This window comes from Embiotoca jacksoni, unplaced genomic scaffold (genome assembly GCF_022577435.1).
Source record: "Embiotoca jacksoni isolate LCO1_2020_lvr unplaced genomic scaffold, fEmbJac1.0.p SCAF_50, whole genome shotgun sequence".
NCBI classification, from domain to species: Eukaryota; Metazoa; Chordata; class Actinopteri; family Embiotocidae; genus Embiotoca; species Embiotoca jacksoni.
Window position 1 is genome coordinate 717512 of NW_027185404.1, and position 27850 is coordinate 745361.

At 42.2% G+C, this 27850-nt stretch overlaps 1 protein-coding gene across 1 annotated transcript; it reads left to right on the plus strand.

Moving 5' to 3' along the window:
- Positions 1–234: 234 nt before the first annotated feature.
- On the plus strand, positions 235–18562 carry LOC138211874 (sodium- and chloride-dependent transporter XTRP3-like). The gene is made up of 11 exons (XM_069172036.1): positions 235–419; positions 4962–5102; positions 5547–5638; positions 5755–5982; positions 7167–7277; positions 7366–7607; positions 8755–8917; positions 13662–13863; positions 14827–14986; positions 15394–15559; positions 17122–18562. The coding sequence occupies exons 1-11, from the start codon at positions 296–298 to the stop codon at positions 17290–17292; spliced, it is 1800 nt and encodes a 599-aa protein (XP_069028137.1). The 5' UTR covers positions 235–295; the 3' UTR covers positions 17293–18562.
- The last annotated feature ends 9288 nt before the right edge of the window (positions 18563–27850 follow it).

Sequence of the window (27850 nt, forward strand, 5' to 3'; positions counted from 1 at the left end):
AACATAAAGAAAGTCTAAAATAGTGCCTCTCATTAGTGATGAACACCTGTTGGTGTTTATAGCTGTTTAGTTTTAAAGAACTACTCCCACGCAGCTCTGAAGGCGCTCCGCAGCGGGGCATCATGGGAGGTGTAGTCCCTTCATGCAGGCAGACCCGTGCTGCTGAGAAAACCCTCCTCCTCCTCAGTGACTACATTACATTCACAGAGAGCTTATAAACCGCAGTAGCCTCACACACACTCACACACACTCTTCGCTGCTGTTCAGAGGTTCTGTATTGACAGAGGACGGGAACATGATTAAAGATGCGAGACCGAACTGGGACAACCCCATGCAGTTCGTGCTGGCGTGCGTGTCGTACGCGGTGGGTCTGGGGAACGTGTGGCGGTTCCCGTACCTGTGTCAGATGCACGGTGGAGGTGAGTGGCGGCTTCCTTACGCAACACCTGCCGCTCATGGTTAACAAGGCGCGAGCGACATGAAATCTCATGAGCATTTAAATAGAGGAGGAAGATTTACTCAGCCGCCTTCATCATCATCATCATCATCATCTTCAATCATCAGTGTAAATCAAATTAAAATGCATATTAAAGATTAAAGAAGGTGATTCAGTGAGAATAAGAGTTGGTGTGATAGAGGATTATCTATGAGGTAGTTCAAGGTGGTAAAGTTCAACTTGGGATGTTTCAGGTGGTTCCAGGTGGTAAAGGTCCAGGTGGGATGTTTCAGGTAGTTCTAGGTGGTAAAGGTCCAGGTGGGATGTTTCAGGTAGTTCCGGGTGGTAAAGGTCCAGGTGGGATGTTTCAGGTGGTTCCGGGTGGTAAAGGTCCAGGTGGGATGTTTCAGGTGGTTCCGGGCGGTAAAGGTCCAGGTGGGATGTTTCAGGTGGTTCCGGGTGGTAAAGGTCCAGGTGGGATGTTTCAGGTGGTTCCGGGCGGTAAAGGTCCAGGTGGGATGTTTCAGGTGGTTCCGGGTGGTAAAGGTCCAGGTGGGATGTTTCAGGTGGTTCCGGGTGGTAAAGGTCCAGGTGGGATGTTTCAGGTGGTTCCAGGTGGTAAAGGTCCAGGTGGGATGTTTCAGGTGGTTCCGGGTGGTAAAGGTTCAGGTGGGATGTTTCAGGTAGTTCCAGGTGGTAAAGGTTCAGGTGGGATGTTTCAGGTAGTTCCAGGTGGTAAAGGTTCAGGTGGGATGTTTCAGGTAGTTCCAGGTGGGATGTTTCAGGTGGTTCCAGGTGGGATGTTTCAGGTGGTTCCAGGTGGTAAAGGTCCAGGTGGAATGTTTCAGGTGGTTCCAGGTGGTAAAGGTCCAAGTGGGATGTTTCAGGTGGTTCCTGGTGGTAAAGGTCCAGAGGAATCCTTATCAGAGTCAGTGAGCTGTTGTTTTACAGTCAGGAGTATCTCAGAGGAAAACATCAGCAAAGTAATTAAAGTTCAGGAGCAGCAGGTCGAACAGGGAGCGACTACCTGAAAAAGTATGAACGTCTGAACTGAGATTACAGCTGCTATTCAGTGATGGAGCGGCACACAGTACAAATATATTTAAAGTTATGTCAGACACAAAGAAATAAAGACATGTAGAGTAAATACATTGGAAATATAAAAATGAAAATGATATATCTCTAATATAAACCTTGTGATAAATTCAAAATCATGGTTCATGAAGCAGCCTGGTTTTAGTCACCTTTGATTTACTGTATGAGCCTGGGTTATTGTTGGTGTATTATATTATAGTACTGTGGTATACTGAGTAATACCTCATGTTATAAACAACAGATCAGTTCACTGCAGCACAGTGTAGATTCACTGATTTAAATCATGAAGAGACAGTTGAACAGTTTATGTTGATTCTGAGGAGCAAAATGGAGAAATGTTGGTGAAAGGTGGAGAATTTATAAATTAGAGTCTTAAACTTAGATTGTCTTCTTGTCAGGAGGGATGGCTTTAATTCTTTATTAAAAATTGTATTGGATCTCTATTCTGTTGTTTTTGCTTCCCTCTGATGGAGGTTTTTCTCCCTTAAAGAGGAGTTTTTTCCTCCTACTTTATGTATGAATTGTTGAATTGTTGGGTTTCTCTTTATAATGCTGTAAAGTTCTGTAGTAAAGACTTTACTGTGTTAATTGCCATGAAATAACCTTGTATAGCACCTTTGGCGCTATAGAATAGAATAGAATAGAATAGAATAGAATAGAATAGAATAGAATAGAATTTAATTGAAAATAAAATAACCTACAGTAAAGTACTGTAATGGAATGTATTTAAATCTACTGAAGGCGATCCACACCTTCAGTTAAGAGTCTGTGTATTTCCAGGAGCAGGTTATATAAAAGTTATTGCGCAACCATTCACCGTAAAAACATCCAGTTACAGTAGAGAGTTAATGATACCATTGACTGTATGCACGTCTTTTAAAATGGGATTGCGTGCTCAGCAGATTGTATTAATGTATTAAACACGGGTTTAGATGGACTCTACATGTTGGTCCATTTGTTATTCTTCACATTTCACTGCTGATGAGAATGAAGTGTTTCTTCTTTGCTCTTTCTACTCCCAGTACAGATAAAACAGTAGTTACAGTCCAGGTGGAGAGTTTAGAGAGTTTGTCCTCAGAGTTTCCAGAGGAGATATAATGAGGTTGGACGGGCTGATTGTTATGTCCTTACTGGGGCTGCACGGATCATTGAACAATGAGTACACGGCTACTGTAATTACGCCCCTGATGTGTAACTTCAGAGCAGCAGACCAGTGGAGAGGTGACAGCTTGTGCTCAGGGTCAGAGGTCATCACTAAACGAACGTGAACGAAATCCAAACTAAACATCTCTTGTTTACGTTTTGATTAAATCCTTTTAGATTGAGTTTGATTTACATTGTTTAGGAAGCAAAATAAATATACTTTTATAAATGCATAATGACGTTTTTTCCGTTACTGAAACTTTGGAAAAATACTGATACTAGTAAAGAGAAAACACCCCGCCTTTGTAATAGAAGGTGTTCCTGGTGCAGTTTATAACACATGGCCAACTGCCCTGTTCTGCTTGATCAGCATAAACACAACCTCAGAGACAGCAGACCACTGACCAGGAACCAGGAAATCAGCAAACAGCTGAAGGCACAAAACGTGGACACCGCTCCTGCACTACTCTGCAAAATCACAGTTTTTATCATCCCGCACACCTTAATGCCTCTATTATTACTTGTGGTTCATGTGATATGATTAACAACCCTGTTTTCAAAGAAGTTGGGACGCTGTGTAAAATGTAAATAAAAACTGAATGCAATGATTTATAAATCTCATAAACTCATAATTCATTGAAAATAAACCAAAGACAACATATGAAATGTTGAAATGCAGAAATTGTTTTGTTTTTAAAAAAAAAAAATGTACTCATTAAATTTTAACTCATTTTACACTTGGGAACTGAGGAGACCAGTTTCTGGAGTTTTGAAAGTGAAATGTGGTCCCATTCTTGCCTGATAGAGGATTTCAGCTGCTCAACCGTTCAGGGTCTCCTTTGTTGTATTTTTCATGTCATGATGCTCCAGATGTTTTCAATGATTGACAGGTCTGGACTGCAGGAGGCCAGTTTATCAGCGGACTCTTCTACTAGAGAACCATGCTGTTGGAATACGTGCAGAATGTGGTTGGATGTTGTTCTGATGAAATAAACAAGACCTTCCCTGAAAGAGACGTTGTCTGGATGGCAGCATATGTTGCTCCAAAACCTGAATATATCATTCAGCATTAATGCTTCCTTCCAGATGTTCAAGCTACCCATGCCATGTGCACTAATGCATCCCTGTACCATCACAGATGCTGGTTTTAGAACTGAGCTGATAACAAGCTGGATGGTCCCTTTCCTCTTTAAGGATCCATGATTTTCAAACAGAATATCAGATTGTGATCCATCAGACCTCAGGACAGTTGTCCACTTCACCTCAGTCCATCTTCAATGATCTCGGGTCCAAAGAAGGCGGCGGTGTTTCTGGATCATGTTTCTATCTGGTTTCTTCTTTGGAGAGTTTTAACCTGCATTTGTGGACGCAGCGATGAACTGTGTTCACAGACGATGGTTTTCACAAGTGTTCCTGAGCCCATGCAGTGATTTCCACTCCAGAATAGTGTGTTTTTAATGCAGTGCTGCCTGAGGGCCCGAAGATCACCACCATCCAATATTGGTTTCCAACTTTGTCCCTTGTGTTCAGAGATTTCTCCAGATTCTCTGAATCTTTTAATGATATTATGAACCGTAGACGATGAAATCCACTAATTCTTTGTAGTTTTACGTTGAGGAACATTATTGTCAGATTGTTGCACTATTTTCCCACAGTCTTTCAGAGAGTGGTGAACCTCTCCCCATCTTCACTGCTGAGAGACTTTGCCTCTCTGAAATGCTTTTTTTTTTATACCCAATAATGTTTCTGATCTGTTGCCAGGTAACCTAATTAGTTATGAGATGTTCCACGAGGTGTTTTTTTTACTCTTTACACATCTTTTCCAGTCTTTTGTTGATCCTGTCCCAACTTTTTTTAAACGTGTTGCTGCCATCAAATTCAAAATGAGCATATATTTTCATAAAAGTTTCAACATTTGATATATTGTCTTTGGTCTATTTAAAATTAAAAATGGGTGTATATGTTTTACAAATCATCATTTTTATTTATATTTTGAACGGCATCCCAACTTGTTTTGCAAACAGAGTTCTATATAAGTTGCAGATGCAGATTTGTATATCGTCAAAGATCAGCTCTGTCCTTGTCGTTTGCTTTGCTTTTCGTTTTCTAGAGATGTCTTTGTGGTGTTGTCTGTGTTCTCCTCAGTGCCTTAGAAAACCTTCATTACACATTTATCACTCTGTACCTCCTGTTAAAAAATGAATGGCAACACTTGCACCAACTGTATTATTTATTTATTTATAGTCGTTGTTTTTCTGAGCTAAGTTGCATCTCTCTCCACTTTCAGGGGGCTTCTTGATCCCATATCTCATCATGCTGTTTCTGGAGGGTGTGCCCTTATTCTACATGGAGCTGGCCATTGGTCAGAAGATGCGTTTAGGTAGCATCGGGGCATGGACTGCCATCAGCCCTTACCTGGGAGGACTGGGTAAGTGCTGACGGAACAGTGGCTCTGTGTTGGGTTATATGAGGCTGGAGGATGAGGAGGCTGCAGCCAGCACGTGGAGGAAAAGTGTGACATCTTTAGGTGCTACTGTAGTGTCAGTGAAAGGCTCTGTGTGGTCATTGGTTCCTGCCTGAACACCATGTTTATCTTTATGTTTTGCTAAGTAAGCTTGATTTAATTTTCATTTATGCAAACGATCACTATGTAATGTTCCCTGATGTGAGAGTCATTATACAAAGAAAAAACTTCTTGGAGTCCAGCTAAAAAAACATGGGACTTCTGCAGCTTGGAGCTCTGATCACACAGATGAACTGAGATATATACCAAGAGGCATTGTGGGTAAACAGGTGGATTTAGAAGATGTGAAATGGAAATGAAATTGTCTTTTGTAAGATTTGTAATTGTTAAATAATTCTCTCGTTTTAGGTCTTGCTAGTGTTGTGACATCCCTGTATCTGTGTCTCTATTACAACATCATCAATGCATGGAGTTTCTGGTACCTCTTTCATTCATTTCAAGTGAGCTGCTAATTCACAAACTACCATCATGTTTTCAGTAGCAGATGCTGCTGCTGTGTGTCCAGTATGTTGGCTCAGACAGGTAACACACCTGCACTGCTCTGTGTTCCTCCCAGTCAGTGCTGCCTTGGTCAGTCTGCCCCATAAACTCCAACCGGACCGGACCCATAGAGGAGTGTGAGCGGGCCACACCCACCCAGTACTTCTTCTTCAGGGAGACACTCAACATCTCCCCCACTATTGAGGAGCACGGAGGCATCCACATGGGCCAGGCACTGTGCCTCGTGCTGGCATGGGTGATTACCTATATGTTCGTCATTCGAGGAGTCAAGTCGACTGGGAAGGTGAGGAGGCGCTTTGTTTTTGAATATTTGGCGATTATACTCTGGCAGGTATTTTATTTTTCATGGGACATGTTCTGGTGTAAAAACTGTAAAAGACACTAAAAAAGAGAAAGACTTTACTGCACATCTATGATACAGCTTTCAACAATTAGCAATATGTTTTGATATTTTTATTCATTTCTATGGAAACGGAACCAAATCAGAACGAAATCAGGAAGTTTACATTCAGTCATAAAGAGGCGGCCAAAACAAATTCTGATGATTCAGATGTGAGTCCACATCACAGACTGGATATAAAAGTGTTCGTAGCTTCAGGTCTGAAAAATGGTTCCAATGCAGAAGTATCTTAAGCTGCAATACCAGCGAGTGGCACTAGAGGTTGGCTCCAAAAAGCCTCAGGCTCCATAGACTCCCATTCAACTTCTCTCATCAAATCCAAAGTGAATAAAATGTGTCCATCAGTTATCTCGGTGTTGTTAGCTAAAGTCACTCCTTCTTATTAGTTTTCTGGAGGTCCATCTGAAAATAATCCCTCATTCATTAGAAAATATGATTAAAAAAGACCTGTTTTAGGGGCATGTCTGTTTGATTGACAGGCCTGTGGTGCAGTCAGGTTACAGCTATCGGTGGGCGGGGCATAGTATCATCAGGTTTCCAATCAGATCAGTCAGACCCACTACTGGCTCCTCCCCCAGCTCATCCAAATATGGTCACTTCCTGCTCCAAACCGCTCCGAACTAGCAAAGATAGTGACGGACAGAATCTGAACTGGAGGCTTCATAACGTTCACAACCAACAATGACGTCACTGATGGATGATACTTGGGTTCAATTTCTACAGGAGAATTTTGTTTACCTGCTCCCATAAATATCTAGGTTTACAATTTACTTTATAGCAATGCCACTGTAGTAAATGGATGTGGAGGTATGTTCATGTTATTAAATCAATATGAGCCTTTGTCCACAGTCTGTCCAACATGTGCGATGAGGACACAATGTTAAAAATACACATGCAGCTACAAGCATGAATCATTTAGAGACTCTGTAGAGCAGCAGACTGCCTCACTGATCCTGCTCATGAAAATGTTGTTTCCTGCAGGGACGATATAACGAAGCTCCCAAAATGCCTCTCTGTCCTCACACTCCACATTCCACCTGTGACTTTGAGCGTTTCTCTGCCTGTAGGTGGTGTACTTCACCGCCACGTTTCCGTACCTGGTCCTTTTCATCTACCTGATCCGCGGCATCACTCTTCATGGAGCCATCAACGGAGTCAAGTACATGTTCACACCCAAGGTAGAGTTGTGCAGGAAGGTTGTGGGTCTGCGTGCAGGACTGCTGTAGGTCGTCTACACAGTTTGTTCATATGTTTCTCTGCTCGTAGATGGAACATCTGGCCAACCCCACCACGTGGATCAACGCTGCCACTCAGATCTTCTTCTCTCTGGGTTTGGGCTTCGGCTCACTCATAGCATTCGCCAGCTATAACCAGTACAACAACAACTTCGAGCGTCAGGCCATCGTGGTCGCACTCATCAACAGTGGAACCTCCATCTTCGCCAGCATTGTCACCTTCTCCATCTATGGCTTCAAGGCCACCATCAACTACGAGAACTGCCTCGAGAGGTGTGTGTACTTTGTGTGTGTTTTGTGCCCTTACGCCCGGCTGTGTGTGTGTGTGTGTGTGTGTGTGTGTGTGTGTGTGTGTGCACCTTTCAGTACAGCTGCTGTGTCTCGTGGATCCCTCTGTGATTTATTTGGTCGCTGCTGGTGGAAGTTGGATGGAAACTTTGTAAAAACCTGGTTGTTGGTATAAAAAGAGAGAAAGTGGAAAGAGACCAACAATCGGCTACATGTGGAGATCATATACAGTACATGAATTAATAAAGTAAACTGTAGTCGGGTAGATGCAATGATATCACAAAGAGTAATACAAAGGGGGGGGGGGTTGTTATGAGGAGTGGATGTGCAAGAGAGGTGAAGAGAGTCGTTGTGTGTCAGAGATGAGAACTAAAATTAAAATGTTTGAGTGTTGATCTGTTGTTTGAGGACAGTTTGTCCATAAAGACATGCTGTTGTCTCCGAGTAGAGTTTGTTTAAGAGATCCAGATTTAATGAATCCCTTTAAATCTGACCTCTGTCACTGTGTCCGTCTGAACAGTTTTCTTAGTTGAATGAGTTACCGTCCACGTTGGTGTCCTTATGTTTGCATTCTTCATCAATTAAAAGATACAAATGTTTTTATGTTATAATTATAAACAGTATATTCAGTTTACTTTGAAATGAAATGTAAAAACAGCTAAAATAAAGGACTAATTGTCTTTTTGTGAAATACAGTTTCCAAGAAAACCTATGGTCCAAAAATATAGCCAAATATTTGGTTTCAATTGTCCTGTTGATATGAACTCCATCTGAAGGCACTCGATAGCAGTCCAGATACTGATAATATGTCTATTGGCCTGTGCTGATATTTCATTTTATATTATTTTATATTATGCTGTAAGTGTGAGTTATTTGTGGCCATTAACTGACATAATATTCTGTGTATCTCAGTGATCTTCCTGTGTGACCATCTTCCTTTGAACTGATGTACAATATTAACCAGGGCTTATTTATAAAACCTCATTTCTATATCCATCACCAAGCAGGGTTTGTAGGTTGTAGGTTAGATACTGATATACTGAACTGTTCTTATTAAGTGTTAACACTGTGAATTTTAGGGTTAGAGTTGTGGTCTCTTCATGTCATCATGTCCTTTTCCTTCTTTGTGCAGGACCCGCGTCCTACTGATGAACACCTTCAGCCTATCGGAGGACAGCATCTCCATCGACAACGTGTTCGAGTGGATCGAGAGGCTGAACTTGACGTACCCGCAGGAGTTCATCGAGCTCGCCTCCAAACTGGAACCCTGCGACCTGGAGAGCGAACTGAACACTGTACGTTCACCACTTCACTCTGACAGAGACACACACACAGAGCAGGAATATTTATCAGATACTAACTTCATGTGAACACAGCTGAAAATCAGTCAAAAACATAAATATCACCAGTGGCATAAACATTAATCATAAAGTGCCTCCTGTGGTTGGAGATAACCCTGAACTGAAGAGAGATACACACACATCTGTTTATATTTCCTCCCGTCCTCCTGCTCACATCCCTCTCACACCTCCACAGAGCTGCAGGCTTTCTCAGGATCAGGGTTTATGACTTTTCCAGTGGTTTCAACACCACTCGTCCATTGCTGCTCAGCTCAGGGACAAAACAGCAGAAAGACAGCCTGCCGTCCTGGATTACATTACGTTTCATTTAGCTGACGCTTTTATCCAAAGTGACTTACAATAAGTGTATTTCAACCATGAGGGTACAAAACCCAGAACAACAAGAATCAAGACAATACAATTTCTTCAAGTAAGCCAAACTACAAAGTTCTATCAGTAAGTGTCATTTTAAGTGCTACTAAAGTTCGACTGTTCAAGGTAAAGTCGGAAGAGGCGTGTTTTTAGTTTGCGGCAGAAGATGTACAGAGTTTCTGCTGTCCTGATGTCGTTGGGGAGCTCATTCCGCCATTTAGGATTACTGACGACCTCCATGACACACCACAGTACGCGAGACTACAGGACATGTGTCAGACATGCTGACACCACCAACACCTGGTCTCTGCAGCTTCTTGCCCTCTTAAAGTGTTTGAGACTGAGAGTTGTGTTGTGCTGAGCTTCATTCAACCAGGAGATGAAGACCAGGAGTTCCTCTGCTTCAGAGGAGAAGTTTTCATCAGAAAACAAAAGTTAACAGCAGCTCAGATTAGAAACCACATCAGTTCAAACAACAGACACATCTCAACATCAGCTGTCGGAGGAGACTGTGTGAATCAGACCTTCCAAAACCCACGACTAAGGAAGACCAAGAAGAAGAAGAGACCTGCTGGGACATAAGAGGGACCTGGATTCTGGTCCTGATGTGAGATGTAGTCTCTGTGAGACTCAGAGAAGATGTACTGTATGTATGTATGTCAGGGTATAAGTTTCATCTGAGCAGGACAGGAGAGCAGGTCCTTGAGCTGCCTCACGGGAGCTGCTTGTCTATGGAAAAATCAGATCTTCTGGGACTGTGCATTCAATTCAATTCAATTTTATTTATATAGCGCCAAATCACAACATAGGTTATTTCATGGCACTTAACACATTAAAGTCCTTACAGCAAGACGTTACAATATTATACAGAGAAACCCAACAATTCAACAATTCCCACATAAGCTAGGAGGGAAAAAACTCCTCTATAAGGGAGAAAAACCTCCAACAGAGGGAAGAAAAACTCCCTCTTAACAGGAAGAAACCTCCGACAGAACCAGGCTCAGGGGTGGGCGGAGCATCTGCCTCGACTGGTTGGGGTGAGAGGAGAGTAGAGAGAGAAAAAGACAGCATAGAGATATAAGAGAAGAACTGTTGGTGGGGCCAACAATCACAGGGCAGAGACATGCAGCTCCATGACGGGACATCTGCAAAAGAAAGAACAGAAACTATGCGAGCGAAGGAACTGAATGGAGACAACAGATAATAATAAGAAACTATGGGAGAGAAAAAGATGGTGAGGTATGAGTCAGTTAAAGAGTAGGAGGAAAGAAAAGAAGTTCAGCATGTAACGAGGTCCCCCAGCAGCCTCGGCCTATAACAGCATAACTAAGGGTTGGTTCAGGTCTACCCGAGTCAGCCCTAACTATAGGCTTTATCAAAAAGGAACGTTTTGAGTCTAATCTTAAAGCTAGAGAGGGTTTCTGCCCCTCAAACACAAACTGGGAGCTGGTTCCACAGGGGAGGAGCCTGAAAACTGAAGCTCTGCCTCCCATTCTACTTCTGTAAACTCTAGGAACCACAAGTAAACCAGCGTACTGAGAGAAGTGCTCTGCTCGGATTATATGGTTCTATAAGATCTCTAAGATATGATGGAGCCTGGTCATGTAGAGCTTTGTAAGTCATCAAGAGAATTTGAAAATCTATTCTTGATTTCACAGGAAGCCAGTGAAGAGAAGCTAAAACCGGAGAAATATGATCTCTCTTGCTAAATCCCGTCAGTACTCTTGCTGCAGCATTTTGGATCAGCTGCAGGTTTTTAATGAGTAATTTGGACATCCTAACAACAAGGAATTACAATAATCCAGCCTACAAGTAACAAATGCATGAATGAGTTTTTCTGCGTCACGCTGAGGAAGGATTTTCCTGATTTTATTAATATTACGTAGATGAAAGAAGGCAGTTCTGGAGATTTGCTTTATATGGTGGCTAAGGGACAAATCCTCATCAAATATGACTCCAAGGTTCCTCACAGTTTTGCTGGAGGCCAAGACAACGTCATCTAGAGTAACTAAGTGATTACAGAAAGAGTTTCTGAGGTGTTTAGGACCAAGTACAATAACTTCTGTTTTGTCTGAATTTAGAAGCAGGAAGTTTTTGGTCATCCAGACCTTTATGTCTTTTAGACAGGCTTCAAGTTTTCCTAACTGATTAGTTTCATCTGGTTCTATAGAAAGATATAGCTGAGTGTCATCTGCATAACAATGGAAGTTTATGCAGTGCTTCCTGATGACATCTCTTAATGGAAGCATGTACAAAGTAAAAAGTATTGGGCCTAACACTGAGCCTTGTGGAACTCCATAACTAACTCTTGTTTGTCTGGAAGACTCATTGTTGACATGAACAAACTGGAATCTATCTGATAAGTAGGATTTGAACCAGTCTAATGCAGTTCCTTTAATCCTCGTAACGTCCTCTAATCTCTGTAATAAGATCGTATGATCAATCGTATCAAAAGCAGCACTGAGGTCCAGAAGAACAAGTACAGAGACGAGTCCATTATCTGAGGCTAATAAAAGGTCGTTAGTAACTTTCACCAGAGCTGTTTCTGTGCTATGATGAACTCTAAAGCCTGACTGAAAATCTTCAAACAGATCATTCCTTTGTAAATGATCAAAAAGTTGATTTGCAACAACTTTTTCAAGGATTTTAGAAATAAACGTCAGGTTGTAAATTGGTCTGTAGTTTCCTAAAACAGCTGGATCAAGAGTCGGCTTTTTAAGTAAAGGTTTAATTACAGCCACTTTAAAAGCCTGCGGTACATAGCCGGTTACAATAGATAGGTTGATCTGATCTAATATGGAAGTATTAATTAAAGGGAAGACTTCCTTAAAAAGTTCAGTTGGGATGGGATCTAACAGACAGCAAGAGGATCCAGATGAAGAAATAATTCTAGTTAACTCAGAGAGCTCAACAAGAGAGACATGTTCCAAGTTTACATCTGGTCCTACAGTTGCTTTCAGGGCTGCTGTGCTTAACATCACATCAATGACGGTAACAGGAAGGGTCTGCCCGATTCTTTCCCTAATAGTAAGAATTTTATTGGTAAAGAAGTTAATGAAGTCATTACTGCTGAGAGCTGAAGGAATAGAGGACTCAACAGAACTGTGACTCTTTGTCAGCCTGCTACAGTGCTGAAAAGAAACCTGGGGTTGTTCTTGTTTTCCTCTATTAATGATGAATAATATAAAGTTCTGGCCTTACGAAGAGCTTTCTTACATAATATTAGACTATCCTTCCAGAAAGGTGAAATTCTTCTGAATTAGTGGAACTCCATTTCCTTTCCAGCTTTCTCGTCGCTGCCTAGCAGAGCGTAATTCTGAGTTGTACCATGGAGACAACTTCCTCTGGTTCATGACTCTCTTCTTCAGAGGGGCGACATCATCTAGAGTTGTAGCAGAGATACTGCAGTGTTTTCTACCAGATGATCCACTTGTGTGGGACTAAGATCAACGTAGATGCCTTTCACTGCTTTAACACACGGCGTCGAAGAGGATAAACATGTAACTGCTTCCTTAAACTTGGCCACGGCCTTATCTATCAGACATCTACTGTAGTGGGATTTATTCCCACATGCTGTGTAGTCCATTATTGTAACTTCAAATGTTAATAAGAAGTGGTCTGACAAAACAGGGTTTTGAGGAAATACAATTAAATTTTCAGTTTCCATGCCATACGACAGAACCAGATGGAGGGTGTGGTTACCACAGTGAGTGGGTTTATTTACATTCAACATCGAAGATGACTGAACCTTCAAGATTACAGTTAAAACCCCCACACAGATCAGTATTCACTCAGAAGACAGACTCTTGTCTGCTTTAAGCTGCAAAACGTCCATGTGCTGTTTAAACACAGAAGCTCGTCCACCTGAGGACAGAACAAACAGACATGAGCACTGTGGAGAGGGAGGATCAGACTGGTACAAGACAAAACAACCTCTTCACAAACACATGGTACACCACAGGAGAGACAACTCAGGACAGGACTCGCAGTCCATCTGAAGGATGAGAGACACTCATTTGAAGTAACTTCTCACGTACTTTGAATGCTTGCTTTGAGAGGGAGGGGAACCATTAGGACATCTCCAGGACTCCAAGGTGAACCTGTCTGAATCCACATTTCTGCCGAGTTGTGAACAAGATGTTCCACGTGAAAGCTGCCTTAAAAGGAAATTTGATGAATTAATGTCACCCACAGACCTCATATGTTTTGACGTGAGCTGAGTCTCTTTCTAAAAACCTGATCAATTTTACTTTGTAAAACAAAGTCAAAGCAGACATCCTCTTCCACTGCACCCATAAACTCTGCTCTCCCCTCTCTGCTCCTCCAGGCTGTGGAGGGGACGGGTCTGGCCTTCATCGTGTACAGTGAGGCCATTAAGAACATGCCTGTGTCTCAAATGTGGTCCGTGTTGTACTTTGCTATGCTGCTGCTGCTGGGAATGGGCAGCATGGTGGGCAACATCACAGCCATCATCACGCCGCTACGAGACTTCAAGGTGGTGTCCCGCATGAGCAACGAGCTCTTCAATGGTAAGATCCACACTGACGCTGATGCAGCATGTTCAATATTATTGTGGACTATTAAATTAAATTTGATTATTTTATTAAAATATCTGCTCAATCTGAATTTGATGGCAGCAACACGTCTCAAAAAAGTTGGGACAGGGTCAAGAAAAGAAAAGAAAATTCCTCTAAAGATACAAAAAAAAAAAACACTTGGTGGAACATCGCAACGAATTAACTAATTTCAGAGGCAGAGTCTCTCAGCAGTGAAGATGGGGAGAGGTTCATCACTCTGTGAAAGACTGTGGGAAAGATAGTGCAACAATCTGACAATAATGTTCCTCAACATAAAACTACAAAGAATTAGTGGATTTCATCGTCTACGGTTCATAATATCATTAAAAGATTCAGAGAATCTGGAGAAATCTCTGAACACAAGGGACAAGGCTGAAAACCAATATTGGATGGTGGTGATCTTCGGGCCCTCAGGCAGCACTGCATTAAAAACACACGATTCTGGAGTGGAAATCACTGCATGGGTTCAGGAACACTTCTGAAAACCATCGTCTGTGAACACAGTTCATCGCTGCGTCCACAAATGCAGGTTAAAACCCTCCAAAGAAGAAACCAGACAGAAACATGATCCAGAAACACCACCGCCTTCTCTGGACCAGAGATCATTGAAGATGGACTGAGGTGAAGTGGAAAACTTTCCTGTGGTCTGATGGATCATAATCTGAGATTCTTTTTGGAAATCATGGACGGTGCATCCTCCAGGTTAAAGAGGAGAGGGACCATCCAGCTTGTTATCAGTGCTCAGTTCATAGCCAGCATCTGTGATGATATAAGGGTGCATTATTTAGTTTTAATATCTACATAGACAGTATACAGTACATGTCTGCTGCTGACTGCAGTATCGTATGCAGTGAATGTTGCAGCTCATTATTGTGACTCAGATATCAGTGACTGAGGGTTGAGTTTTTCTTGCAGGCATTGTGTGTCTGTTCTGTCTGCTGCTCGGCCTGGGCTTCACCACCACATCAGGGAACTACTGGTTCACCATTTTCAACGACTACGGAGCCACGTTCTCCCTGCTCTTCATCGTCCTCCTCGAGGTCATCACCGTCAGCTACATCTACGGGATCAGAAGGTGTGTTGCGCTCGTGTGTGGTTGGATGCACATTTGTTCATTTCAGTTCCACTATTGTTTTACCGCACAGAAAAAAGACCCATGAGATCCCACGCATGACATATCACATGTTTCAACGTATGCCATCATGGGGAAAATATGTGGAAAGGTTTTCACATGGGAATCTATATGGGCTTCAACCATGACACCATGAAAGTGTTTCAAAACCTCATGTTTCCCATTGGCAACATACTGTACATGTTTCCCGTGTGCACAAACACATTTTTCCTCATGTGAAATTCATGTTTTTTTCTGTAAAGGTTGGCTCAACTATTGGCTAGTGTGACAATCGTCATGATATAATCAGCACTGTCTCTCAAATTGTATGGAATAATATCAGATCTAAAAACATGATCTGCTTGTTTCAGGTTTGAAAAAGACATAGAAGACATGCTCGGTCATCGCCCCAGTTGGTACTGGAAGATCATGTTGGCTGGAACCAGTCCAATTCTCCTCATCCTCCTCTTCATATTCTACATTTACAACTACATCAAGGGAGGGACACCCACCTATCAGGCATGGGACAAAGAGATGGTGAGTTCAGCCTTTTTAGTCCCAATGACCTGAACGTGCAGCTTTTTAATCTCCAAACTGGTGCAAACATGCACATGTGCAAAGATTAAATATAGTCTAAGCCAAGCAGAGCTCAGTTCTGCCTCCTGAATTGGACGCCCATTTCTTGATGTGCAAAACTTGTTGAGATTTACTCAGGCGGTAACCAACTGCGATGTTCTGAAACCTCGAGTTCAGCATTTCGGCCATCGCCACCTATTTTGGAGCCTGAACCATATTTGGACGAGCTGGGGGGGAGCGAGGGGTGGATCAGACCCTATGTCCCACCCGCCTATAGAGGAAACTTGACTGCACCACAGGCCTGTCACTCAAAGAACCCTGCCCCCCACCCATATCTGTGTTTGAGTCCTAATATGTAATGAATGCTGTCATTATTTCCAGAAGGATCAGAACACTGATCAGAAGGGAAGTTTATCTAATGACAGCATGATGACTTGTGGAAAACATTTACTGACTTTGTGTTTCACGAGAGAACTTGATGCTTTTTCAGTGGGAGTCTATGGAGACAGAGGTTTTTTGCAGCCAGCCCCTAGTGGCCCTCAGTGGTATTGCACTTTAAGGCACTTTTGCATTGGTTTCCCTTTTCAGACCCAGAAGCTACGTCCACTTTTACACACAGTCTATGGACTTGCCCAACAACACTCAAAGCCTTATATGCTGCCAAAAGGGTTTCTACAAAGTACTGCATGATGGGCATGGATACTTTTATCAATAAAAGATTTCTGTTTTGGATCTTTAAAACCTTCGCAGGTATACTTGATTGAGGAATTAATTTTCTGATACTTCAAAAACTTTGACCAAGATATTTCCCAACATGTAAAATAAGTAGTTTATGCACTCTGGTCTTAAAATGACCTCAAACACAAACGTTCATGTAAAATGTTGTTGTAATGCTCAGAGGGGTAAAGGAAATAGTATTTTATCAAATTTTAATCCAATTTCAAATCAGCTTGTTGAATTTGAAACTGTTTGAATGTAATAAGAAGGAGGAAGATGTTTTAAAATACGGTCTGGGAGAAGTTCAGAGACAATCATATGCATCCACAGCAATTAAGTTCAGAATTAGTGAAGTCACCTTTTGCTTCCCATTAAATCCTTATTGGCCCTGTCACTTTATTATTTATTTTATTATCATTCAAATGTAAACATGACTCAAAGCTCCTCTCTCAGATCAGAGACTGTTGATGTCCTGCTGCTGTGTGCTGACTTCATGTTTCATCTGCTGCACAGAGAAAATCCAACGTTGTACAAGTAGTTGTCAGAAACTCCGCAGGTCACATGTGGACGGTTTTATTGGTCAAAGTACACTTGAGGCAAATATCAAATATATCAATCTGCAGTAGATACGAAGAGGAAAAAAGTAATTATAAATCAACTTCAATGAAAGGTGCTCTGCGATTCTGTCTGCATGTGTGAACCTCTGCAACACGTGTTGTTATAAACACAATGTTGATGACCAACAAACTGGTTGTCGGTCTGCTGAGTGATGAACAGGCATGTTCACGGTACCGTTGTTTCCTCAGGGTAAATCCGTGGTGATGGAGTACCCCGTCTTTGGTCAAGTGTTCATCGGGCTGCTGCTGGTGTCATCAGTCAGCTGCGTTCCCCTCGCAGCCCTCTACGCCTTCTGCAAGAAGAGAAAACACCGAAACCAGGACAAGCGGCAGCGTACAGTGAGCACCGTGTCTGCTTAGAGACCAGACTGTGACGGAGCCTCCGACCTCCCGCTGCCTCCCGGACCGCTCCACATCTCCGTCCTCCGGCTGAACAAGTACATCTCTGCATGTAAGGAGCACGATGAGCCGTCATCTGTGTTTTCTTTCACTTTTTCTTTTCGCTTTCATCAAACTCCACCTCGGTGACATCGTCTCTCAGCTGACAGGAGGATGTCTCAGTCTTCCTGGAGAAACACAACTGGAGACATGGGGACATAAAACCCAGATGAAAACCAGGTTCAACATTTGTATTTTTTTATAATCTGAATCTATTATTGCAAAATTTCTCTCTGTGGTGAAGTCATCCGTAGTCTTTACACTCATCACATTTCACCCTCAGTTTCCACAGCTTCCCCGAGGAACATGTTGTCGGTCATGTTTCTAGTGTAGATGCAGTGCATTCGTCACACGCTGATAACAGACGCAGTTATAAATGTTGGTGCGATGACACAATGAATGTGTGTAGATGTATAGTTTGCATAGTGCGTTATGAGACGTAGTGTTTGTGTACTTTATTTTTATATCTGATACTATGCAGACATTTTTGAAGTCCTGTTATGAAGCCTTATATGAAGCCTTAAATATGAATTTCTCTTAGAAGTGTGTGGAGCCAATTTAGGGTCAAATCAAGCCAAGTATATTTGTAGAATATAAAATCCCACAACAGGATTAGAGTCTAGTAATGAGATTACAGAAGCTCGAGTCCTCCTGCCACCAGATTCTGACTTATGGTATGCATTTAACTTGTTTTAAGACAAACTCGGTGTTTGTGTTTTGAATAATAAGGAAAGAGGCAGTTTACATCACTAAAACCAAAAGTTTTTGATGACTACTTTTCTATCTGTTTTATAAGGGCTGTCGTACGGTTGGCTGTCGTACCGTCACTGTTAACCAGAGGAGATATGAGGTCACGTGTGCACCAGAAAGACAGATACTGTGATAAACAACGTTAATACTGAAATATTTTGTCCGTCCACCCTCACATTTTTAAAATGTTTGTATATATTGTAGATATTTGTCGTCATTATTCACTAAACACGTGATTTTTTGTTTTGTTGTGCCATCGGCTAGATGGTTAGTAATTAGTAATCAGACATATAAGTGTCACGTCGACTGTCACTAACATGTAACACTGTAACAAGTAACACATGTTGTAACGTCTTGCTGTAAGGACGTTAATGTGTTAAGTGCCATGAAATAACCTATGTTGTGATTTGGCGCTATATAAATAAAGTTGAATTGAATTGAATTGACATCACGATGAACCACTTTGTTGTCTGTCAGCTTTATGGGATCAGTTTTTTTTATTAAACATGGACCATGTTAATAATGTCAGTGTGTGTGTGTAGTCAAACATGATGAGGATGCACAGATGTGTATCTTTCTGTGTTTTCAGCGTTGAACCAGCTGCTGAATAACTACAGTCACCATTTTATTTCATTTTCCAGTAATAACATCACCTTTTTATGAAATCTGCATCACACACATGTGATGCGGAGGCCTTTCTGGATCCACGCTGTCAGCATTTACATTTCAAAATGCACACTCATCATCCCGACTGCGACCACACTGATCTCAGTCTGCAGGTGAGTTCATGGACGAGACCTGTCGGCTCAAAGGAAATCAAGTCCTGGACTGGCGTCGTCTCTGAGCGAAGAGCCCCTCCTGTTGTTGTCCTGATTGGATCTTTCACTGGGATCACATCCACTGACGGCAGCAGTTGTAGTGAGTTGACCGTTGACCTTTGCTCCAAAGAGCTTTTTCTCAAGAATGTGGTCACACTGGCTGAGACCCATGAACAAACGTGGTCCGGCTGATCCGACTGTAGCTCTGACGTGCTCGGCGTGCTTTGACAGCCAGTGTTAACATGCAGCTGATGGATCCGGACGCAGCTCACACTTTAATGTTCAATATTTAAGGAGAAGTGAGCGACCTCTGAACATTTGAACTCATCAGTTAAGTCAAGGTGACATTTTTTTTAATTCTGTGTTATTTTTTGGTCTCTGCGCAGGACAAAGGTTTCCTTCCTTTTAATAAATACAACTCGGAGTATTTTCCTGAACAGCGTGTAATTACTTGGTGTCTTGCAGGTTTGACCTCTTGCAGCAGGTCTCTCTCCTCCTGCTGCCTGAGACTAATCTGAGCAGGCATTTTAAGCTTGTTGTTTCCTCATCATCTGACCCCTGCAAATAATCCCTTAAAACATCACGGTGGGAGAAAGAGAAGGAAAATCCTTTTCCATGAGCTCCAGAATTAAAACCACAGAGAACTACATCACACTTAAAGACACGTTTAAAATGTTACATTAAAGTCCGATTAGTGAAAGCTCCAATAATGCAGTTTGGTTCTTACTTATTGATGAAACACGTCTTCTATCTCCAACTGGACCTCGGTGCTCCTTTCTCTTCCCAAACTGCTCACCGTGCCCTTCGTCAGTATTTCCGTCACTGATGAACTTCCTACAATCGCTCATTTCATGTTGGACAGTTTACTCACATTTACAAAAGACTTCAGAGTGTTACAGACAGAAACCCAACAAATATCTCCCATAAGAAACCTACAATAGCACCAGAACCAGACTCAGAGGTGGAGAACATCTGTTAACAGAACCAGAACCAGAGGAGGAGAACATAATTTAATAGAACCAGACTCAGAGGTGGAGAACATCTGTTAACAGAACTAGAACCAGAGGAGGAGAACATCTGTTAACAGAACTAGAACCAGAGTAGGAGAACATCTGTTAACAGAACCCGACCCAGAGGTGGAGAACATCTGCTAACAGAACCAGAACCAGAGGTGAAGAACATCTGTTAACAGAACCAGAACCAGAGGAGGAGAACATCTGTTAACAGAACCAGACTCAGAGGAGGAGAACATCTGTTAACAGAACTAGAACCAGAGTAGGAGAACATCTGTTAACAGAACCCGACCCAGAGGTGGAGAACATCTGCTAACAGAACCAGAACCAGAGGAGGAGAACATCTGCTAACAGAACCAGAACCAGAGGTGGAGAACATCTGCTAACAGAACCAGACTGTACCGGTTGGAGTGAGAGGAGAGCAGAAAGAGAAAAGAAGAGCATGGAGAGACAACAGGAGATTCTTCTTCTTCTTCCTCTCATCTTTTTGATCACTGTTCCTTGTCATCACTGTATCACGTATACTTTCTGAAGCAGCTTTGATTATCAGAGATGTGATTTTACTTCTGCATCCATTCATCATTTTAATGGTTTGATCTACTTCTCTACAGATATCTTTGAATTTGTTCCTCCATGTATGAATCTGTCTGTTTTCATGGATCACATCGTGGAGAATGTGCTGTCATTGCAGGTCACCATAGGAGACCAGTTCACCAGACTTCCTGTAGACATCACATTTCTTGTGTCAATGATTTGTTAAATTGCTGCACCATTGTTATCAGCGTGCTCCCTCCTGATAAGCTATTATATGAAATCACAGCACTAAACCAAGTCTTTCCTTGAACACAAGGACAGATACAGGAGATTATTCCTGCCGACCGCAATAAGTCTGTACAATAACTCACCTCTGGCAAAATCCATCACATAACAATAACACTGTTGTCTGTGTTTCTTGGTTGTTTGTATATAATATATATAGATATATACTGTACTGTATATACTATATATACTGTGCATTTTATATTTAATTATTTTTTTTACTGCTATTTTATTGCTTTCTATTATTCTATTATTATCTTATTGCTTCCTGTATGCTGCTGTAGCGGGGGAAAAAAAATTTCCCCTTGGGGATTAATAAAGTAACTACCTAACCTAACCTAACCTAATCTAACACCATTAGAGTGTGACAGGCTGTAAAAATGAACCATTGTGATTGAGCTGTGTGTCACATGCAGCTCAACAACATAACATCCTACCTGGATGGAGGGTTTATTGTTCATGTTTATTGTCCTCAACCATCTTTTATGCATGTGATGAAGCCTTTCTTTTGATTACATATTATATCATATCTGATTGTGTTGAACACTGTCAGGATAAAATCTATGTGGTGTCACATCTCTTAAAAACCTGTTATATCTGGTTTGTCCTTAATGTTCAGTCATATATTCCTGTCCATAAACATCTGTCATTCCACTGACAGACGTTCAGTCCCAATTAAAAACTATTCGAAGATGCCTTCATCATTTTATACATCGTTCTATTTCTGAAACTGGAAATTCAAACTTTTGCAGGTTGTGTTGATCTTTTTAGGGCCCGAGCACCGATGGTGCGAAAGCACTATTGTTATTCGTAAAGTTATTATTCCTTTTTTCCTGAAAGTTTAAATGCACTTTTGGAGGCTTTATCATCTTCAAAAACTCGTGAAAGTGGATACACATATGTCTCCCGGTGAAAAATTTCATATTCTAGTGGAGTCGCGAGTGGGCGTGGCCAAATGGCTCGAGAGCGCCCCCTAAAGAGATGCCCCGGCAGCCACATTTACCTAAATTCACGAAATCCGGTGGACACGTGTATCACACCCAGACGCACAAAAAAGCTACATTGCACCATTACGTCAACTCGACAGGAAGTCCACCATTTTGAATTTAGTTGCCATTTTGGGCGATTCTGACACATACTTTGTCGAACTCCTCTTAGGGATTTTGTCAGACCAACTTGAATTTAGTTTCTATGGATAGATAACATGTTTGGGATTAAAAGTGATCAAAATAATTCATTTTCGTCTTTGTGTGTGCCCGTAGCATGGGATCTTGCCATGAAACTACAAGTTGCTTTAAATCTTATGTACATGGACCGACCTTCTCCAAACTTCACAGGTATGATAACAGCCCCGCCCTGAAGACCCCTGTGTGGTAATATTCGCTCATAGTTATAGCGCCACCTGGTGGCAACTGGAAATGACACTTTTCATACTTTCACATGCTACGTCGAGCTGGTTGATCACATGAACGTACAGTCATGTCACAATAACCTAAACATGTAGTTGATAATATATTGAGGAATTCGTTTGACTTTGTCAATGGGCATTGCCCCGACGATGCGGCAAAGTTTGATGTCTCTCCGTGACACAGGAAGTTGATGTTTAAGGTCAAAGGATGCTTGAAACCTCCCGAAACGTGTCACATACATCCGGCGTGGTAAGACGATACATCTGATATGTGTTTTGCAAGTGGGTGGGGCCAAACGCCTCGCTGGCGCCCCCTAAACTAAAGCCCTGGCACCTTGTTTCACCTACATGCACCAAATTTGTTGGACACGTGTATCACACCGAGATGTACCAAAAAGTATCTTGGCATTATGAATTTGTTTTCATCGATCGGTGTGACCGTGTTGTGGCGTCCATTTTGAGCATCTCGCCATGATCCTACAACTGACTGTAACTTTTATGTACATATTCCGATCTTCCTCAAACATTACATCTTTGATAGCAGTCCCACCCTGAAGACACCTGATAGTAATATTCCGTCATAGCGCCCCCTGCTGGAGACAGGAAACGAGACAAAAAAATGCAACTTTAAGTGGGCATATGCGGTCCCTCGCGTGCTGCACGTCGGGGAGCCGGCTTCGGGGAGCCGGCTTCGGGGAGCCAGCGCGCACCGTGCGAGGGCCCGTATATCACTGCTTGCAGTTTGAATTAATTCCTGTTGTTCTTTTCTCATATGATGTGGACCACCACATCTGAACATCTAACACGGTTCCTTCTGGACCTTGGTGGTTCTGTCTCCCATCAGAACCGTACTGTTCCCAGTACCATTCTCTTTGGTACGTTCCCTGAAACCGCTGGTGACAGATATAAACTTAGCCTGGTGCTGCTAGACCCACCGTGTGAATCTTTGGGTCTGGGTCCGCTCTGTAGGGAACCGTCTGCAGCCATGATGTCATCCTGCTGTACGTAGACGTCCGGTTAGCTTTGAAACTACTGGAACAGCTTTAACCAATCAGCACCGACCACTGTGTTCACTACCACCACTGCAGTATTGAGCCACTGACACTGGCCTCTGATTGGTCCGTCCTTCAGAGTGAACTTTAATGTGAACAGGGTTTCCAGACTGTAATCAGAGAAGGTCTGATCCAGGCAGGCTCATATAAACCATGAGGAGGTTGTAACCTGTCTGCAGCCGAACACACTGGTGGATATTTATCATTTGATATGTTTAGTTTTCAGGATGTTTTTGGCGTCCCACAGATTGAGATCTTCAAACTCCTGTTTTAACGAAATCACATACGGAATAAAATTAAATCGCAGTAGTCTCATAAAACAATCGAGCCTATAAAACAGCTGATACAGACACAGAGGCAGAAACGGACTTCGAGGCAATAAACATACAATAAAACAATAAATACGGAAACACTATATTACCATTAGATCAAGGCTGTTCAAAGTACTGGTGCCTGCTCTGATAAATAACAATAGTTAAAGTCACATATCTAATCATACATCTAATCAACATTCACTTCATAAACATCAGCAAAGGCTCGGGGAAGGAAGGAAGCTGGATATTTGAACTAAATGGTCAGCTGTGGAGAGAAGTCCTTCCAGCTCAGACAGCCTGATGGAGTTGTGCTTCGTTTCATAAGTGTGGTGTCATGTAAAATGAGATGTGAGGTTCAAAAACTCACAATTCACCCTCATGTTGGTCACTACAGAAAATCCCCGTGTGACACTGCAGCCCGGCCATAAATACCACCTTTGAGCATCTCGCTGCAGGTTTTACTGCATCACAGGTGTATCAGTAAATTTGTGTCGAGACATTTGAGTCACAGTTTTATGGTGTTCTCAATGTGAGCTTATCTATATATTTCCAATTAATATATTAAATCAGAGCAGTTCTTACAGCAGCAGACGGGTGTGTTTACTTGTTGGTCCTCATTTTCATGAACGTGTTATCTAAATACTCTATTTGTGTTTAATTTGATCTGTTCTTATGCATTTTATTTATTTTTTATATTTATGTTTCTTTATATATGAAACACTAGATGTAATTTTCTTGCTGTGAAGTACACTGAAAAGTGCTATACAAATAAAGTTTATTATTATTATTATTATTATTATTAATGAATATCTTGATGGAGTTTCTTTGACATAAATCAACACATGCTGTAACACCCTGGGTTATTTTGTTCTCAAAACCCGATGCTATTTCTTTATTTTATTTGTATGACCATACTATGGGTAACATTGTCTTTAAATGTCTATTTCACTGAGAGTAATGTGATTTACTATGACCTTAAATGCACCCCGAGAAGTTTGTTTGCAAGGCATGATGTAAAACTTAACTTGTTAATTTTGCTGTTGTTTGTTCAGTCTACTTCTAATTAGTCAGACAACAGTTTCCTGGTTTCTGATTGGTTAGGGGGCGGGACCTATGAGGGTGATGCAACTTTTGGCTTCCTGGTAGCTGGTCGTCTCGGTAGTAACTCCCCAATATTCAGCCCGTTTAATGTAACGGTACTTCTGTCTGTGAGCTTTAATGAGTTATATTGAAGTTAAGGGACTGTCGCTGGTTTTTTTTTAGTTAAATGCAGTGTTTAGACAATGAAAGTTTAGTGTGAGACTCCAGTTAGTGATAAACTAGCAGTCTCCCTAACGTCTTTGAACTTGATTTGCTTGGATGCTAACAGCTGCGCTTTTGTCAAGTAAAGTGCACGAGGAGCTCATTAATAGTGCTAATAGAGGAAATCATCTGCAGAAGACAGCGCGCTGGGTGACCAGGTAAAAGCCCAGCTACACCTCTGGAGACGAGGGAGGATCATCGGTCGTCGTTCCTGAAAATTCAGGCTGAGACACTGCAGTCCACGTGTGTCCGAGGATCACTGGGAACTGTGAATGTGGACTGAGATGCACAATCATCTTATTTCTAGAACAGCCTACGATTTGTCGACGTTAGAGCTGAGCCATGTCCACGAATAATGATGATGTGTTTGTGCAGTCAGTTCCCATACACAATGTTAACGTGATATCATGTAAAAGACTGAAGGTGGAGACGGTGTCCTGCCTCAGTCGTGCCACTACAATCAGCAGAATATATTCAGGAGCTCTGCAGAGTTTATTATTAATCATAAAATCATAACATACAGGTTCAGCTCCATTCACAGGTCATCCTGCTGACCGGGACAAAGATCACGATGCTGAGCTCACAACGTGACATCAACCATCGGAGAAGGACGATGCCGCCATCCATCGTCTCTGTTGAACTTTACTGCCATCTATTGGATTTTAAGGCGTATGGCACTTAGCGGCCCTGACTCGCAAAGTTAATGAAAGTGAAAAATGATTCCTCGATCTGCCCTGTGACTCTGATCTGCTCCAACATGTCAGAGGTTCTTCCTCACGCTTCCACCAAGTTTCATTAAAATCAGACGGCTGGTTTTTCTGTGATCCTGCTGAGAAAAAAACAAAATAAACCAACTGATAACACCAGCGTGCAGTTTCCTCCTGGATGAGTTCCAGTTAAATATTAATAAGAAACCAGAGCAGCCAGGTGGATAATTAAACTACTTTTAGAGAAGCACATCAAGCTGTTTGTAGAATCAACTTCTGAAGTTGGAACCAATCAGCTGAGCCGACAGGGTGGGACGACCGTTAGTGAATAACAGCAGGCTGGTCCTTTAAGTTCCTGCAGAGTTCAGATCTACTGCCATGAGAAGAGTTGAAGAACCTGACTTATCTCCAAATGTTTCTCTGAGTTGACTCAGAGACTGTTGGAGGACAAAATCAAATAACCATCAATCAAACTGTCAGATTCAATTTTGCTGTTTGTTGTTTTTCCCAAAATAAACTAATAAAAAAATGCGCTTTTTTTTTTTTTTTTTTTTTTTTTTTTTAAAGAACAGGACACGTAGTTTTCATGAGTATGTTGTTTACTCCGTAATAAAGCTGAACGTTCCTCCATGGTCCGTCTGACTCTACACTGAGCCCTCTGTTCTGTCGGACCACGTGGTTCCTCCTTCAGAGAGGTGGAACCTCCAGAGGACCGAGTCCGAGTGGGCCGGACCGGAACCCTGCTCACACAACGCAGAACCGTAAATCTGCTTTAAGGCTCAGACCGCGTCGGCCTTAAAGCCTTAAAGCAGATTTATGATTCTCCAGGAAACTGTTGCTCTCCTCCTCTCTTCACATGGTTTTGTTTGTCCAGATCACTCAGGCGTGAATAGTTTCAGTTCAATAACCAGTGCACAATGCAGGAGCCTGGTGCAGCCATGACTGAACTCCAGATCAGCGCTGTGGCCGCCCGCCCGCAGGACGTTGATCTGCAGCTCACTGGGCCTCGTGGAGGACACGGCGACCTTCACAGCAGCATGTGAGCACACCCGCAGTCTGAGGTTTACCAAAATATGACCAAAAAACATTCAAGTTTTACTAACCTGAGTAAACTGACAGCCGTGATGACGTTCAGGAGAACAGAATATTAACTGAGATGAACGAGTCATGTTGGAGCTGAAGTGTCAGATAATATTCACACGTCACGAGTCACATTAAACACGCTTACGAGCAGATATTATTTCACACGGATGTTTGACTGCTGCTTGTACGACAGAAGTCTGCAACAACCAAGAAGCAGCTGTGAGACAAAAAGATCAGATATAGTGTGCGTGGCAGTTCATGTCTGCAACTGAAATAATATGGACTTGTGAACATGTTTGATCCAATCAGAAACCATCAGTGACATCATCGTTGGTTTGTGAACGTTATGAAGCCTCCAGTTCAGATTCTGTCCGTCACCATCTTTGCTAGTTCGGAGCGATTTGGAGCAGGAAGTGACCATATTTGGACAAGCTGGGGGAGGAGCCAGCAGTGGATCTAACTGATCTGATTGGAAACCTGACAATACTACGTCCCGCCCACCGATAGCTGTAACTTGACTGCACCACAGACCTGTCAATCAAACAGACACACAAACAGGTCTTTTTGAATCTTATTTGACAATGAATGAGGGATTATTTTCAGATGGACCTCCAGAAAACTAATCTGGAAGAGTGAATTTAGCAAATGACACACAGGAAATTTGTGGATACATTTTATTGACTTTGTATTTGATGAGAGAAGTTGAATGGGAGTCTATGGAGCCGGAGGCTTTTTGGAGCCGACCTCTAGTGGCACTTGCTGGTATTGCAATTTAAGGAACTTCCGCATCGGCCTCGTTTTTCAGAGCTGGAAGCTACGAACACTTTTATATTCAGTCTGTGGTTTTATCACACTCACATCATGTGACATAACTCCGACCCGGCTCAGAACAATCATAACATCTGCTTGTAGCTCAGAGAAAAATGCTGATCACCAATTCACCAAATCAACCCAGCAAGTATAAATCAACGTGTTTGGACCTTGTTCATGGACGGTAAAACTACCGAGTGCTCGGATAACACAACGTCTCGGCCACAAATCAAAACCAACACCAACGAGAGAAAATAGCAGTGATGAGCGGTGATGTTGTGAAGTGAAGATCTCGGTCCATGTGAGGCCTCAGAACCAAAACACAGCTGTTAGCCTGCCGCTAACACCCGGCTGCTCCTCTGATGGAGACGAGCAGCTGGTCGGGACCTGCTGCTGCTGCACTC

Excerpts from the sequence above, each read along its gene's own strand:
- LOC138211874 (XM_069172036.1), top strand. The coding sequence starts at position 296 with ATGATTAAAGATGCGAGACCGAACTGGGACAACCCCATGCAGTTCGTG. Across the intron at positions 420-4,961 it reads GTGTCAGATGCACGGTGGAG|GGGGCTTCTTGATCCCATAT; the intron begins GTGAGTGGCGGC and ends CTCCACTTTCAG. Across the intron at positions 14,987-15,393 it reads TACATCTACGGGATCAGAAG|GTTTGAAAAAGACATAGAAG; the intron begins GTGTGTTGCGCT and ends TGCTTGTTTCAG.